The sequence below is a fragment of the Euprymna scolopes genome, chromosome 10, assembly GCF_053919585.1.
Source record: "Euprymna scolopes isolate OS-2025 chromosome 10, ASM5391958v1, whole genome shotgun sequence".
Classification (NCBI taxonomy): Eukaryota; Metazoa; Mollusca; class Cephalopoda; order Sepiida; family Sepiolidae; genus Euprymna; species Euprymna scolopes.
Genome location: NC_136491.1, coordinates 100,185,252 through 100,203,907, shown reverse-complemented (window position 1 = coordinate 100,203,907; position 18,656 = coordinate 100,185,252). Strand labels below are relative to the sequence as shown.

Below are 18,656 nucleotides of genomic sequence, written 5' to 3'. Positions count from 1 at the left end.
TACAATTGTTTCATAACCATTTGGACAATTTTAAATATTATATCATTTAAATATATTCCAAAATAGCTACTCTTCAGACGGCAAAATACACAAGTCATACATATATGAATACATTTTAAGAGATCAAGCATTTGGACCTACCTTCACACCACCCTTATATTTTCTTTCTAAGGGATATATATATTAAATATCAACATTGAAAAAGAGAGACATTCTTTCTCTAAATGCTCACAGAGACATTAAGAAATATTAGATAGTATTTAATCAAGAGAATAAAGGGAGGGGGGAGAAATACGTAGATAGCCAAGACATATGCAATTTGTCCAGTTAATTATAAATCACGGATAAATAATTAAAATATTCATTTTTTTTTTAAACATAACTCGATCTCGGAACTAAAGTATGTTAGCATGCATTTTGTGTTATCTATACTTCTATAAATTTGAGATTTTTTGTGTATTGATATTCATATTAAAAACACTTTTTTTTAAAAATTTATTTAAAAAGAAAATACAACTTTGTTATATATGGTACGTGGAATTGCACTCATCAGCAAAAGATCTAGCGGTGCTTCAGCATTATTGATACGAGATTTTGTAGACGAGTTTTCAGATAAAAACCAATAGTTTCAACTGATTTTTTTTTTTTTTTGTCAATTCTAATAAGTTACAATGGTAGCTTCCAAATTATGCAGTCGGAATTACCTAAATATTATTGAATTATAAAAAAAAAACTTTGGATGGAGAACTTGCAAAGATTCCAGTTTCTTTTCATGTCATACATAAGGCCTTGGTATTTTCCCCCCTCTCAACTGTTTAAACTAGCACTATGGGGGACACTAACTTCTAATAAGGTTGCTTCTTTCTCCTTGTCCCATATCACTATATATCAAATTTAACAGCTCGTTTTCTTACACACTAGTTCTTGTTAGATCACCGAATTTAAGCGGCGTTGAACCTGGCCAGTACTAAATGGGTGACCATTTGGGAATACTAGGTGTTGTATGTGGTCTCTGCATATCTCGGCATAGTTCCCAGTTGTCCTGGATTTCTCCTTGCCACTGGAATCAGGTAGTGCCAACACAGGAGAAGTGAGATTTGGGATTACGCAACTCTTGCTTCACAATGACAGGCACTCTTACAAGGGGTATCCAATGTGTCCCTGAAACAGAACAGAGGCCATTCGTTGTAGGAATTGTATAATCATGTTCGTCAAAAAATCATTTCAATCCATCACTCAGAACTGAAGAGATATGTGACATCAAGATCGTTTCCAGGGCAATCGAAAACTCAAATTCACAAAAAACAAAACACCTGACAAACTGAAGACATGAGGGATTCTATAAAATTACCAAAATCCTAGACATTTTTTAAAATCCTAAATTCAGTTCCGTGTGTGGGGAGTATATAGATTTTTCGACAGACCAGAAGAGTACCAGACTCAGAGTCAGCAGCAAACGGTGCTAGGTTAGATTCAGTCCCTGATATTAAACTTCATTCGTAAACTGCCAACCATAGTTTGTTTCATAAATTTATTAATTCAACTGGTAGGTGAAGGTACTGAATAGTTAACAAAGGCCCCCCCCCATCACATGTTAAGAATAGCTTTCCAATTAATATTATAATTAGAACAATCAAAACCTGCAGATTTAGAAAGCCATTCTTAACATGGGGAGTGACGGACTTTGTTAACTACTCTGTACTTTCGCTTAAGAATTTAATAAATAAATTGATAAATAAAAATTAGTATTACAAAATTTGGCTACCTTAATTGACCAAAAACACAAAGTCTTTAATATCAGGAACTGAATATGACCGAACATTCAACATTTGCTTCTGATTTGCTGATATTTTCTCCACATTAAAACCTGTTATCTGAATTTGCCCTCGTGAGGAGACAAGCAGAGGCAGTAGACAAACAGCTGTTTTTGTTGGAGCTTTCCCCCCCCCCCCATGTTACAACAATTAATAAAAGAACGAAATTAAAACGTTCAGTTAATTATATTGTATTTAAGTAACAAATTATTGAATAATTATTTTAATGTAATGATGCGTTTTCAGACAGTGTTAAGAATTGTAGGTATCTGCACGAGCGCACGGCGGTGTGTAAAACGTCAGCATTGTATACATTAATAGCGATGTCATCATTTCGTGTGTTTGTGTCAATTTCTATGGATGGGCATTCGCATTATAATGGTTAATGAAAGTAACGTTTTTGTTTTTTGTTTTTTTGTTATGGATAAAAAAACAATATAAGACTTACCTTTTGTAAAACAAATAGATTTTTATTAACGAACTACACAGACGAGAGTTAATAAAATAAAATTAATTTAACGTCTTCTGTTGATATTTATGTATTGAAAGATAATGTTGGTTACAGGGCTGCATACTTTTTGGAATTTAAATAATAAAATCAAAACGAACTTTTTTAGGCCAATTTTGGATTTACAATTTTTATTATCTCAATAGTCTTATATTCTCTAATATGAATATATTATTTTATTATTGGAAACCTGTTATTTAAAAAAAAATCTGTTTAAACTTCATATCGCGTAATATTTGAATTTAATATCACTTAAGGCTTTTTAAAAATAATTATTTTTTAGAATTGTTTTTGTTGCAATTCAAATAATTATATTACCGAGAAAAAAAATTATCAAGAAAAAGTGTTTTTTTAACATAATACTGATTTTATATCCAATTTTATTTACAACTTTAAGGGAAGTGAAATAAATAACGGGATTTTATAAATATATAAAAATAACTATTTTTTAATTATTTGATCTTTTCAGCTTTAAAAAATGTCGAAATTTTTATCAACCTACATTTATTTTGTTTAGTTTTCGTAACATGAAATATAAGGGGCACAACACCTAAAAAATTCCTCTAATATATTTAACAAAACCTACTTTTATTATGGAAGTTTATTTAATAATGAATAAATATCGAAAATTTCAGGAAGATATGACTATTATTTGATTTTTGCTAGATTGTTAAAACATGGGTATGTCTACGGCTTCAAAAACGTCACTACATAGGACCGTTGTTTTAAAGCGTCGATAATGTAAACACGATTTTTTGTCTCGCATTTTCATTATTTTGTATTATTCATTCATTATTTAAAAAAAAATATTAGTTTATTTGAAGCTTCTTAAAAAGTTAGGATGATAATATTAAATTAAATTAAAATTACATCGTATTAAATAGGGGGGGGGTAAACTGTGGCGCGCGTTGGAGGTACCTAAAGAATAGGCTTAATAATTTTCTTCAAATCAAATCAGTAAGTGAATCAAATTTGTTTTTCTTTTTTTCCTGGGGTGGGGTCTAACTTCATTGTTTTAAAGGGTTCTTTTGGCGGTCCTGGAGCGAGATAAATTTTAATCTACGCATGCGCATGCCTAACAGTGTATTTACACTGCATATAATCCATCCCAAAATATAACTTCTATAATAAAAATATATTTATGAACTGTTTTTTTTTTTTAATCAAACATAAATTTTTTTTTTTTTTTAAATCAGTACTTGTGCGGTGTGCGCTTATTGAACCGTGCTGAAATAACGTTATCATTTAGAAAGCCATTCTTTACATGAGGAGAGGAGAGTGCTTTGTAACTGTTCTGTACTTCCACCTACGAATTTAAATTTTAAAATATATATCGTAAAACTGCAATTAAACTTAATATTTAAAAAAAAAAATAGCGCGGTTCAATAAATGCACATTGCACAAAGCATAAAAAAATCTGTGACTTCCAACGATATTTTGTTTTAATGAGGTCCTTGTTAAAAGGTATATATATATATATATATATATATATATATATATATATATATATATAAATGAGTTTTTAAATCATGAAAAAATTAGTTGATGGGTGGGATGATGTCGGCGCTCTGAGATTTGTTTAAAAGTTTGATTTTATATTTGATTTTAAAAACAAAAGTTATCAACATCTCTGATGTTTAATTTTAAAAATTACACTGTTAGTCAACCATAAATTATAATTTGCCTCGCGCCAGGACAGCAGAAAGATTTTGTAAACAAAGGAATGCGAATCTTAACGATAACCGCAATGTCATCTGCCTTTTTCACCCCCCCCCCCCTTCCTTCCTTCCCACAATTTTCAAATCATAAACTGCTTTGGCCATTACCGGTTTGTTCTGTAAATCCCAATCAAAAATATTCGGGCCAATATAGGTTCCTTCCTATATAGAAGCAAAAAGCACCTTATATGAAATAATCGGTGAAAGTGCACTGGAGAGGACCAGGACCACCCGAAGATTTACCTTTAAAAAGTTGATTACGAGGAGGTTGAAAATGAGAAAGTGCCTTTCGGAATAAACTACCCCAACCTCCTTATGTTAACAACGGCTTTCGGAATAAACACCCTTTGCAGATTGAACAACCAGTGCGAGTGCGCCAGTGCGGCTGCGGCAGCCGTGCATCATTGATCGTCTTCGGGTGGTCCCCCAGTGCACTTTCCCCAAATCTATCTTTTGGAATTATTTTCCCACAAATTTAAATATTTTCTCACAAAAAAATTAAAACACAACTGGGGGGGGGGAGTTAATGAAACAAAAATGAAAGTAAAAAGATTCTCGTGTGTGTAGTTACTTTTAAGCGATTCATAATATGGGTTTCATTTTATTTTCGCCAACATATTTTGGGACGCAACGAAGAAAAATGTTCGATTTAAAACTACACGGATATCACAATATATAATATACTAAAATACAAATACATAGAAAAGTTCTAAGTGCTTATGCAGAATACGGATCGTGCTGAAATAATAACGCTATTAAACCCCATTATTAAGATGGATATGAGGTTGGAGGTAGGGTGGTTGTTAACTATTCTGTGCGTTCACCTAATTTAATAAACAAAAGATATAAAAATGGAATTTTGGCTTTCTTCAAGATCAGCACCCTTGTGTTGACAAATAATGGCTGTAAACTGCAAAAGGACTTTTGATTTTAATAAATATTCGATTAATGGTAAATAATATAATTCAACATGTACTTATCAAAATGACGTATAGACGAACAGCAACACACACACACACGAGGTCTTTTTTGAGTTTTATTAACAAAGATATGTTATACTTCGTTTGTTTTATTGTTTTACAAATCTGTGCTTCTGCGTCACCGTATTCCACTTGTTTAAAAACAACTTTATGTTCATTGATTGAGATTGTCGGACTGACTTCCTCATCTTGGTTTGAAGGCCGGAGGGCAAAACGGCCGAAACGTTGTGACGATAACAACCAAGATGAAGAAGCCAGTCCGACAATCTCAATCAATGAAAACACCTCATCTCAAAAATACAGACAATTACCAACTTTATGTTCATATGACAAGAATACAAAGAATGTAAGCTTCCAAGTATGCTTCCTATAACTTGATAATTCTTGAAATGTTTTGGTTTATTTTGCTTTTTTTTTTTTTTTTTTGCTTGGGGGGGGGCGGATGTTTTTATGAACTTTTCGCATGCCTCGGAAACGATTTCTAACTTTTACAAAAATCATTTTCGCTTTTTTTCTTTTTTAATTTTGTTCCTTTGAAGATTGTAATGCTGGGTATGAGGCAGCCAAACCAGCTGCCACATTGCTCTGCTTTTTATTGAAACCAACCGAGAGCTCTTTGGAGTATCCTCGCCGTTCCCTTAAGTGCAATTAATTGTCTGGATCTCTTTTTCACTTGGTCCACCAGTCCACCACCACTCCACCAGGAATATTAGTTAGGTATATCACTATCAGGTTCTTCTTCATAAGCCCTGTGGCGCCTATAATAACTGGTATGATTGATATCTCTCTAAGATTCTAGTTACATGAGACCTGGGTATTTGGTCTGTTTCTGTTTTAGCTCTGTTCAGAACGCCATCATTAGGGACACTCACTTCAATCAAGGTTGGCACTCTTTCTGACTTATTCCATATAACTATGAGTGAGCTATAACATTACTTTTTTACTTGCGACCTATTTCAAATAGAGACAACGTCGAAGAGAATCCAGCTCGTCCTAAAAGTGGACATTCTTTATTGTTATAAAAAATAGCCTTGATTGACCCGTCGGCATAACCCGTCGGCAAAAAAAAAAAAAAGTTTTTTTTTTTGGGGGGGGGGGGGAGGCTTTAATACTTTCATTATTATTGTTGTTATTATTATTATAATATTGGTACTTATGCAGAGAAGATACCGTGCTGAAATAATGTTATTTCGAAAGCTATTCTTAACATATGGAAGTTTTATAGCTATTATATACTTTCACCTAACAATTTAATAAACAAAAGACACTTGAAAATACTATACCAAAAAGGGTTTTTTTTTTACATTAGGTCCACCTCCACAATTTTCTTTAAAATGGCGAGTATGCTGAATAAGAATATTTCATTTAAATTTTGCAGAGACAAGTAGTTTTCGAGATATAAGGACGTGCATTATGCACTGTAATTCACTGTCGGTCATGTTTGTACGCACGCGCGATAAACAAATCTACTTCTCTGCTTTCGACATTGCCACCTGAACCAAATCCATATGGGGTGGGGGTGAAAAAATATTTACCAAATTTAACTGATATTTGTTGTCAATATACCGAAAACTTTAAAAAGTTGACATTTCGAATGTAAACGGTGAGTTGGCTCGCGCGTACAAACATGGTGGCCAGTGAATTACAGTGGACAATGTATAGGTCTTTATATCTCGAAAACTACTTGTCTCTTCAAAATTTTAATGAGATTTTTTTTATTCAGCATAGTCGAAAACTTAGAAATGTAATTTTAAATAACATTGTGGAAGTGGACCTAGTGTAAAAATTTACCAAATCAAAAATAAAATAAAGGAAAACTAAAAAGGAGATGCAAAAAATTATATTAATTTTTTTTTTTTTTAAAAACAAATGTAAACAGGATTACATTTTTTCTACACCTTCCAATGTCTCCACCCAGACAACGCAGAGTGAATATAGCCAATAGAAAATAATATAAAAAAAAAATGAAAAAAAATGAATGACTGAGGATTCTTTTTTCTTCTTTGTTGTCATATAAGAAACCGATATGTTATGCTTTCGTTTTATTGATTTATTTTTTTAATAAATGAAAAGTTGATTGCTCACCGTGGTATTCATGTCGGCTATATCCTCGTACGATGTGTTTAAATTCACGGTCCTTTTCCGGATCGTGCACCTTGCACAAAATATATTTATACCTGCCACTTTTATCGATGTCCACTTCAGCAATGGCCTTCAGTTTGGGGTTTTTGTAGGCCCCCGGTGAAGCGATCGTTGTCGCCGCTACAGACATATTTGTTTTGAAAAAAAAAAGTATTAGTCCCACCTCCAATAAAAACCAAACAGGGGAAATAAATAGGTTATGATTAACTCAAAGTTAATGATATAAAAAAAAGAAAGCAGTTTTCTTTTTTTTTTAATGGTTTTTATCTATAAAACTAAAGGAACAGGAGAGAAGCTACACAAGTTACAATCAGGAGTCTGGGAGCCGACTGGTAATACACGTGGGCAGCTTGCTTATTTTATAGACAACAGTAAAATGAGTAGGAGTATGGATTCTAAATTGTGGTAGGAGGAAGAAAGTGGAGACTATAAGTCTATTTGGGTTGGTTGATGTTCTGTAGAGATGAATTAAAGTTAGGCAGAGATGTGGATTGTATGAAAGTGGCAGGTAGAGAGAGGCAGGGGTGTACCTTAAAGAAATAAACGAGCAAAAACCAAATAGAAAAAAGAAACATTATAGAAAGTAGGTGCTCTTCTTTGTTAGAAGGTAAGAAAAGTCGTCGAAAATGCACCAGATGAAATTTTAATTTCTTTTATATCATTCTCTTTATATATATATATATATATATATATATATATATATATATATATATATATATATATATATATATATATATAACATTTGATTTAAAAAAAAAAAAAAACCTATACCAATTTCCTTATTAATTTTCTTATAAATTTTATATCCAAACCTTTTACTTCAATTTTTCAGATTCATCTGCCTTACTTTTAATGCTAGGTTTATTTTTGGTGTCTTTTCAATTCAATAGAAATCCTCCTAAATTTGCTGATGAGGAGACCGTGCTTACCAAAAAAACTATGTATAATTATTCTACGTGACTTCATGTATACCACAAATAAAAAGCACGGATTTCCGAAACGATCGTACAGATAATTGACTTTGTTGTTGTTCCTTCTTATGAAACTGATTTTTAATTTAATTAAATTTTGATTTTTAAATTTTAAAAATTTTAAAACTTTTAAATTATAAATCACATTACTTAATATTGAATTAGCTCTAGGACATTTAACTATCGAGCTTATTATATATCTAAATTACAACGAGCATTTCCTGTATTTTAATTAAACTAGTAATTTCACTATTACATTAAAATACACTTAGCTCTTTAGACTATTATTCTAATCTCCTTTAAATTATCAGCTCCCTATAACAGGTTGAGTTTATATACGTAATTGTAGATATGTTTCATAAGAAGGACATACAATTATCAACTAAATGCATCCCCATACCCCTTAAAGACACCTTTATAACCAGCTTAATTACAAGTATAAATACATTTATAAGGAACTTGAGATGGAAAGCCTACCATTTTGATAATTACCAAAGTGAAACCACAGAACCAATACACCACCAACCTGGAGAAATAAAAGAAACCATCCTCAGACAAGACAATGAAGAAAGAAAAGCAGCGAAATACTACAGACTAAAAACATACAAAAACCCTAAGAGAAACATAGACACTGAAAATTTTGAAAATGACTTAATCAACCTGATTAAAAATATTAAGTTTAAGAAAAATAAAAAATATATCACTCCAACACTTAAAAAAATAAATAAATTTTCAAAATCTATTTCTACAAGCCACCAAAATAAACTAATAGTACCGGCAGATAAAACTGGAAATTTCTACACAATGGACTATATACAATATAAAAATCTAATATATAAAGAACTTAATAAAAATTATAAAACTACTAATAAATCAGCACTAAATAAAATAAATAATGATGCAAAAAACATTTTAACTAAACTTAAAATAGATAAATACACAGAAATAACAGTACCAGGTACCCCGAGATTTACTTTAAAAGATCACAAACACAGCTTCAATATCAACCCTACTATTAGACTCATTTGCCCGTCGAAATCAGATATAGGACTGGTTAGTAAAAACATATTAGATAGAATTATCCCCAAAATTAAATCCATAATAAAATACCCACTATGGCAATCTTCAAACCAAGTAATCGACTGGTTTTCTAATATTCAAAATAAAAATGATATTAAATTTCTTTCTTTTGACATTGAATCATATTACCAATCTATATCACCTATCCTACTTAATAAATCTCTATTAATGGCACGAAAATTAACTAATATAACTCAAGACGAAACTAAACTAATACTTATAGCTAGACAGTCTTTAATAACATTTGATAATAAATATTGGACCAGGAAAAATACCCCTAACCACTTCAACATTTTAATGGGATCGACGGACTCGACTCAGGTCACTGATCTAGTTGGCCTTTTCCTTTTAAATGAAATACATTGTATACTCCATAAACAATTCAAACTTGAAGGAGGGCTATATAGAGATGATGCACTTTTCATAACGAATTCTACTAACAAAAATTATGAAAATGCAATTAAAGCTCTACATAAATTATTTAAAAATTATGGACTTAGTATAAAAATCGACCCTAATAAAAAAATTGTTAATTTCTTAGACATAACCTTAAATCTTGAAAATTCTACCTTTGAACCATACCATAAACCTAACCAATCACTTCTATATGTCCACAATCAATCAAACCACCCTAAATCAATATTAAAATCAATAGTTCCCAATATCGCTCTAAGAATTTCTAGACTGTCTTCTACTAAATCAATATTTACCAAAAATGAAAAATACTATAATGAAGCCCTTAAAAACTCTGGATATAATTCACAAATTAAATTCATAAATGAAAATGATAGAAACATAAACTGCATTAAAAATAAACCTATTAAGAGCGTAATAACATATAATATGGCAATGTCTTCCCGTATACGAGTTAAGAAAAATAACCAGGAGACAACAAAAAAAGATAAAACCAAACTACAAATATTAGATAATAATATAAATAAACAACAAACTAAAACCCGCAAACGTAAGAATAGACACAAGGAGATCCTATGGTTCAACCCCCCGTATTCCAAAAACCTAGAAACAAACATAGCTAGAGAATTTTTTAAAATATTAGATAAGAACTTTAAAGCCCCCCATAGATATAATAAGATTTTCAATAAGAACACAATTAAAGTCTCTTACTCTACTATGCCTAACCTTCATCAGAAAATAATTAGCTCTAATAATAATAAAATTAATAAACTACAAAATGCAACTATACAAAATACATCGGACTGTAACTGTAGAAGAAAAAATAAATGTCCCCTACAAGGCTCATGTAAAATTAAAAATGTTATCTATAGCTGCACAGTATCAAAAACTCCAAATATACAAGAACCTATCAACAGCCATAACTCAACTACCGAATTAAATAATAACACCAACTTAAATCAATCTACCGATCAATTATTAACCAACCCACCACATTATAATCCAACAATAGACCTAACGGAAAATAATCATAATAATCAAGAGGTAATATATATTGGTTCCACATCTGGCCCAATAAAACATAGAATTTCAACGCACAAACATTCTTTTAAAAATAACTCTCTATCAAACCAAACTACTCTATCCAACTATATTTGGCAACTAAAAAATAGCAATATTTCTTTCAACTTAAAATGGCAAATAATTGAGACTTGCAAATCATATAAACCAGGAGATAAATTTTGTACATTATGTACAAAAGAAACCGTAAAAATTTTAAAATATGAAGATATAAAAAGCACAACCAAACTAGTAAATTCAAGACACGAGCTTCTATCGTGTAATCATAAACGTTGGTTTAAATTTAATAAATATAAACCACCTTAAATCATTAAAAATTACTCATTAGTAAAAATAGATTTTTTTTTTTTTTTTTTTTTTTTTTTAATAAATTAAGTTAAACCAATTACCGCCCTTAGACTCGTAAATCAAATAATAAATAAAGCCATGACAATTATCTCCCCTTAAAAACTTGCAAAAAAAAAAAAAAAAACTCTCTCTCTATAGATATTAACTGTAGCGTCTCTAAATCTAAATACGCTAACGGAAACAATTTACTGCACGAGCGTCGCCCTTTTAAAATTCATCATTCAATAAAATAAAAAGCTATAGCAAACATCTAAATGACTACTTTAAATACAGTTCCTGATTTCAAAAAAAAAAAAAGGAAAACCAAAAGGTAATTATATATATATATATATATTTTTAAATCAAATTTATTATGTAAATTCAAAAATATATATATTTTTTCTACTCATTTCTATCTCTAACCTATACCAATTTCCTTATTAATTTTCTTATAAATTTTATATCCAAACCTTTTACTTCAATTTTTCAGATTCATCTGCCTTACTTTTAATGCTAGGTTTATTTTTGGTGTCTTTTCAATTCAATAGAAATCCTCCTAAATTTGCTGATGAGGAGACCGTGCTTACCAAAAAAACTATGTATAATTATTCTACGTGACTTCATGTATACCACAAATAAAAAGCACGGATTTCCGAAACGATCGTACAGATAATTGACTTTGTTGTTGTTCCTTCTTATGAAACTGATTTTTAATTTAATTAAATTTTGATTTTTAAATTTTAAAAATTTTAAAACTTTTAAATTATAAATCACATTACTTAATATTGAATTAGCTCTAGGACATTTAACTATCGAGCTTATTATATATCTAAATTACAACGAGCATTTCCTGTATTTTAATTAAACTAGTAATTTCACTATTACATTAAAATACACTTAGCTCTTTAGACTATTATTCTAATCTCCTTTAAATTATATATATATATATATATATATATATATATATATTGAGAGAGAGAGAGAGAGATGTTTGTTTTGGTTTTAGCTATATGTTTTGAATGAATTCAATTATTTACGAAAGTGCATTTTTACCTAAATGCGAGTTGGGAATAATTTTCCCTTTTAACCAATTTGGTACCCCCACATGGGGAGAGCAGTCAGTATATATATATTATTTTATTTTTAAAATATACTTATGTACTGACACGTGTTTTTTTGTCGTCTACGACTCATCAGAGTGGCTGAATCTAGCGAGATTCGAAATCGGGACCCCGATATATATATATATATATATATATATATATATATATATATATATATATATATATATATATATATATATATATATTCTCTCTCTCTCTCTCTCTCTCTCTCTCTCTCTCTCTCTCTCTGTGTGTGTGTGTGTGTGTGTGTGTGTGTGTGATACTTTTTTCTTCGCCTTTTTTTATGGTTTATTATTTATCCTCTGAAGCTTCACATAAAACAAATGAATTTAACAGAAATTACAAAGTAATAAAATATTCTATTTATTTATTTATGTAAGTGTGCAAAGCAATGAAAATTCCAGGTCATTTCAAAGAATACATAAATTTTCCTAATTAAATCAAAAGTTAACTTGCAAGCAAAATCTCCAAAACTGCCGACCGACCGGTTCTTCAGCTTGCTGTGGATGGAGTGGGGAGGGGGGGAGTCCGGAAGAGATGGTTTCAGAAGTACTTTGGAGGTCTTCTTATACTTAATAATATTAGGATTTTTTTTTTTTTATAAAGTCACTATTTACTTTATTATCCATTAGGACAGAGTTAGATGGACACAAGGTCGGTTTTTAATGTGAGGGAAATCAAACTCTCCTCTCACCACCACAAAAAAAAAAAAAAAAAATGCGTATTCTGGATTTAGACAAAAGTCAAAATTGCACTTGTTTAAAAGGATTTCTACCGCATTGACTAAGGATAGAAAGAAATGAAGTGTAGTTATCAGGACAAACAGTACACTTTGATCTTAGCCAAAAGTCTAAGGAACGAGAGACGCTTTTAAAAATAATATAAGAATATAAAAAAAAAATATTTATAACGAGCAGTTGTTACATATTTTGTACAAAAACCGGTTCCAAATTCAAATAAAATAAATAGAAGAAAATATATATATTCTACAGCCAATTAGAATAGTTTAAAATATCTTCACCAAAATATAATAATAATAAAAAAAACTGTTAAAAATTTAGTGTTAACCTGCTGGGAATTAATGTCCACACTATATCAACAAAGAACTCAAATTATCAGCAGTGCAATGTACCTTTGTGTCAACAAATTGTCACAAAAACAAAATACCCAGTTTCAGCAGTATGCACAATCTCTATGTCAAATAAGTAGTACTTAAAATAACTCATGGGAAATACACACACATATTATACACACAGAATTGTCCATGCTTACACATCAGCAGGAGCTTAATATGTGTTGAATGTAAAATAGTCTTGAACTCATTTCACCATCATAAAATCTTTTAAATCCTCTGTACAGAAGAAAATGACAAATACAGAGCGGCTCACTTAAAAGTAGCCCGACTCTCTAATCTTTCTCTAAGCAACCTACTTAAAAGTAGCACAATCTCTCTCATCTTTCTCTTAACGACCAACTGACACCACAAGACAAAATTCAATTCTTTTTCCAACAAGATTGCGCTACATGCCACACATCTCACAGATCACTGACACGAGTTCATGACATGTTTATGGAAAAGGGAACAATAAGCAAAAGGTTGTGACCACCACGTTCCCCAGACTTGTCATCATGTGATTTTTATCTTTGGGGAACTTTAAAACAAAAGTTTTATGCAAATAATCCTTACAATCTAGATGAACTAAAGAAAAACATTACTAACATTATCAGGAGAATCACCTGAGAAGATTTACAGGCAGTACATGCAAACGTTATTAAACGTGCCCAGTAATGCATAAATGCCAATGGGGAGCACTTCTGTAAGAAAAATGAGTAAAACTTACCGGGCTAGAGGAGGTTGGTGATCGGAGAAGGGTCGGGTTCGTTTTTGATTAAACAAAACCGGTGAACGTTTGACTTTTGTTATATCTACTGCTGCTGCTGCTTCTGATGGAAGTATTTGCATGTGAACGATTGTTACCAACTATTTAAAGGATTACTTCCATTGGGGCAGGACGGTTTTAATGACAGAAACGTTCAGTAGACGTCGTGTGTTACCAATAATAAGAGTACCGACACGCATGTTGGTCTCCAAGCCTTGTATTTATTGACTCCTGATCAGAGTTGGGGTCGCGATCTTGCAAAATTTCGCAACCCTCATCCCCGGCCCTACTCTGATCTACCTACTTTCCTTTGGTGTCGAAGAATTTTCAACACTTCCAGAATCTTTAAAACACTACAGGTAATTTAAACAATGCTACAGGTAATTTAAACAATAGAAGAATGTTCCACCTCTCTACTACATTTTCTGGGCTACTTTTAGGTGGGCCACTCTGTATATTGATTTTTATTGACAAAAAAAAAAAAAGAATTCTCAGTGAATGAGAGTTAAGACTATCTTAGAATGTTCCAAGTGAAAAATAAATTTTTTCATCCATGAATAGAAATGTTTATTCTGCTGTCACTATGAGTTTACATGTGACTGTATAAGTTCAGTAGGCTCTGAAGGTCGCGTCTTTTTTTTTTTTTTTTTTTTTTTTTTTTTACACAGTGATCACCACTTATCAAGGCCCGGAAGCCACTCAGGGATAAGGGTTATTGTAAGTACATCACGTTAGTGAGGAGATTTTATGAAGTGTTTAATTAGGGGGGCGGTTCATTAGGAATTTGTTAACATTAGACTTGAAGACATCCAAGTTGTAGTCCGGAGGGAAGCAGGCAGACGGAACAGAGTTCCACAGGCGTGCAGTTCTAAGAAAGAAGCTTTGCTCATGAAATCCGCGTTTTGCTTTAGGCACAGATATAGAGTGGGGGAAATTTTTCACAGTGGATTCAGCTAGACGGGTGTTTTTCGTGAAAGATTGGCGAGGGGGGACCAGGGATTGGAGTTCAGACGAGCACCTGCCATGAAAATAACGATAAAACAAGGATAGGCTCGCAACGTCTCTTCTGTGGGAGAGGGGTTGCAGGGTAGAGAAAAGGGCATCCCCCACTAAACCACGAAGTCTATTTTGTACTCTGTCAAGGCATGATAGGCTGTTTTTGGCAGCTCCTGCCCAGATATGGCAACAGTATTCCATCCTTGGCCGTACTTGGCTTTTATATAGATAGAGAATTACATCAGTAGTGAGATATCTTCTGGAGCGGTAGAAGGATCCCACCATCTTTCCTGCGACCTTGGCCACAGACTTGATGTACGTGTTCCATTTCAGATCAGGAGTAAAGGTCAAACCCAGAAGCTTGTCAAAACACGGGGCCTCACCCAGACGAGAGCCATCCATCACAATTGATGCCAGCTGGGGATCAGAGCGTTGATGATGTAAGTATGTATACTTGCCTTTGTTTGGTCAGTATAAGATTATATGTGTGAACTTGTGTATAAGTGAATCTATTAAACAGTGTGCATATGTTGTCACTGTGTGTTCAGTAGTTTGTGGTAGCTTTGTGTTGTGTTTGCTGTGGCCAGAGACCAAAGCTGTTTTTTAGGGGCACATTCAGTTAAATGAGCCTGCAAGAAGCCGAAAGGAGAGAGAGAACAGGAGAAAGGAGAGAGAGTGTTTGTTTTTTTTTATAGATTATACAAAATAATGTAAAACGTGGAGGTGAATATTTCTGCTCATCTGATTGGCTAAAAGAAGATGTTGATCGAAATTCTGTCCAATCAAAAGTCAACACTTTTAAATCATATTTTTTGGCTCTTGCTGCTTTTATACATGTATATCTTGTGATGTTTGGTAAATAAAACGGATATAATTTATTTGCATTTGAAAAATGAGAGACTATCCTGAATAGTATAAGGAAAGGGTTGCTGCATAGACATCAGCTGGGTATGAAAAAAAAAGTTTAAATTAGAAGGACAAACTCCTTCATTACAATTTAACACATCAGACATGGTCTGGAAAGAGTTATATAGACAAGAATATAAACCCATTAGCGACCGAATTAAGGGAAATTTTAGGTGTAAATGTAGATATTTTTGAATGCCCCATTAATGGGATACTAACGGGTAATGGGTTATATCTGTAGATATATATGCACAACAAAAATTAGTTTCAGTCTGAGTCATTCATCTTGCCTAACTATGGCTTATTGCTAGACAGGAATATGGCATCTTATCAGCTTCATATTTAAGCACTGATTGTCCAAAAGAGTACGGAGAAAGGTTTTGTAGAAGTATTCCTCCCACATAAAAGTGTTCTTACCTGACAATGTATCAATCATTCCGTGAGTAAAAACAGGCTGATGTAAAAAATAAAAAATACATCATAATCACATGAACTGAGTTGTAAATTTATTTAATTAGCATTAATTCCTTTACAATATTTTTCAAAGATGTGGATCAAACACAGATTCCATCGACTCTTGAAATTTCAATATAATCTTAAACGTGAAAACTTGTATCTATCTAGCTATATGATGGTGGCTCTGTAGTTATGTTCCTTGCAAATGGAGAAAGAGATGACTTCGTTGCAATATTTGAATCCTATGACCAATGGCAATCATGACTTCCTGCACAAATCATTCTGAAAGAATGCAACAATAGTGTTTGTAGGTATTAAAATGGTTATTTAAAGTTATATATACATATATCATTTAGAAAATTGCGAGCATGAAAAGTAATATGGTTAAGCTTAAACATGGAAAAGTAAAGAACTAGTTGTTAAAACTGAAAAAGAAAAGGACAAGATATTCTAGTAAAAAATATAATACATTTATAACTTAAAATATTGCAGCATTGAGAACTGATTATATAATGTTATAAACTGAATTTTGAAAATTCTTAATGCTGCAATATTTCAAGTTATAAAATTATCATATTTTTTCTAGAATATTTCGTCCTTTTCTTTTCCAGTTTTAATAATTAGTCCTTTACTTTTCCATGTTAAGGCTTAACCATATTACTTTTCATGCTTGCATTTTTCTATGTAATCCATGATTTTTCCAGGTTTCCAATGAATTCACTTGTTCTTTGTATAATTTCAGTTTTATTTTTTTGCCCCCATAAACACATATGTAATAACAATGTACGGCACTCGTCTGTTTCGATAAAATACCTCCAATTATCTCCCTTTCATTCTTTCATTCTCTCTGTTTCACGAGTTACTTCTCTTTTCACAACAGCAGTCGCTGAAGCAAAGATGTTGCCATGGAAACCAGTCATAAAAAGTGTCGTTCACCTGTCACATAATTTTACGATTTTGAACACCAGAAAATTCATCATAACTTTTGTTTTACTGAACGAAAATTGAAAATTTCTTGTCACTATATAGCTGAGAAGGTGATCTATAAACTGAAATAATTGTTTGAAATTTGGTCAAAAAATGAGTGAGCGGTGAAGCTTTAAAGCAGCTCTAAATGACTAAAACTGCCACTTAACCATTGTTGCGGACCAGGATATAAAATACCCTAACTCGCTACAAGAAAAAATAATTAAACGAATTGAATGAAGGAAACAAAGAACTCAAATGCTGGAATAAAATAAACATGTCGTTTATCTTCTGTTGAGAAATGAAAGTCTTCGGTGTACATGCGTTCATTCAGCCGTTGACGACTACGCGCGTGGAAGGAAAGGGGGAATGCAATAGAGAAACGCGAAGTGGCAAGCCGACCTGTAGAAAGAGAGGGTTAAGCTCAGTAGAGCGTCGCGCACATGTCTGTTTTGATGGACCAAAGGCGAAGGGGAGATAGAGTGATAGGGAGATAGAGTGATAGGGAGATAGAGTCGGTTCGTCGACTAAAGCAGCTCGAACACTGGTCCGGACGAAAAAGGGAAGTTGACAGGTTTTGTTGACTTTTATACTGTTCTGGGTGCGCATGTCTGGCTTTCACTTTAAAGGAAGTGACGTCACAGCTCGGGTGTCGGGTGTGTGTGTGTGTGTGTGTGCATGAATGTGAGTGTGTGTATGAGGATGTGTATATGCGTGTGTGTGTGTGTGGGGGGTGTATATGTAAGGGAAACATGTTCGAACACCATATATTCAAACACGGTAGTGTTTGAATGATATATATATATATATATATATATATATATATATATATATATATATATATATATATATATATATATATATAAAATGGTATTTTAAATTCCAATAACTTCCATTTTTATTACTGTCTTTCTTGCCATATTTCAAAATAATTCAATGTAACTTGACAATTGTTTTGCGTACAAACAAAAAAACAAGAATAAACATATAATTACCAGGATCTTTCTTTCATGCAACTCACCAGAAAACCATTAGATCACTTCCGAAGAAAAATTCTCAAGCAAAAAAAAGTAATCTAAAGAAAAAAATCCTCATGTATTTTCCCACAGAAGACAGTTGTTTAAAGGAACCAAGGATTCAACCGATCAATATATATATATATATATATATATATATATATATATATATATATATATATATATATTTGGTAAAACTGGTAATTAGTAAAAACCTGAAGAGATTGCAGAGCAAATATGTGTTTTATTTTTTTATTACCGTTTTATCTGTTTGGTTA

General features: G+C 31.9%; 1 protein-coding gene across 1 annotated transcript in view; it reads right to left on the bottom strand.

Moving 5' to 3' along the window:
- The window catches only part of LOC145286172 (14 kDa phosphohistidine phosphatase-like), a 159,288-nt gene extending 151,765 nt beyond the window's left edge, over positions 1–7,523 (bottom strand). The window contains exon 1 of the mRNA XM_080134957.1: positions 7,106–7,523. Within this exon, the coding sequence (XP_079991083.1) occupies positions 7,106–7,292 (187 nt within the window). The 5' untranslated portion in view covers positions 7,293–7,523. The remainder of the gene's footprint in view (positions 1–7,105) is intronic.
- Between the last annotated feature and the right edge of the window lie 11,133 nt (positions 7,524–18,656).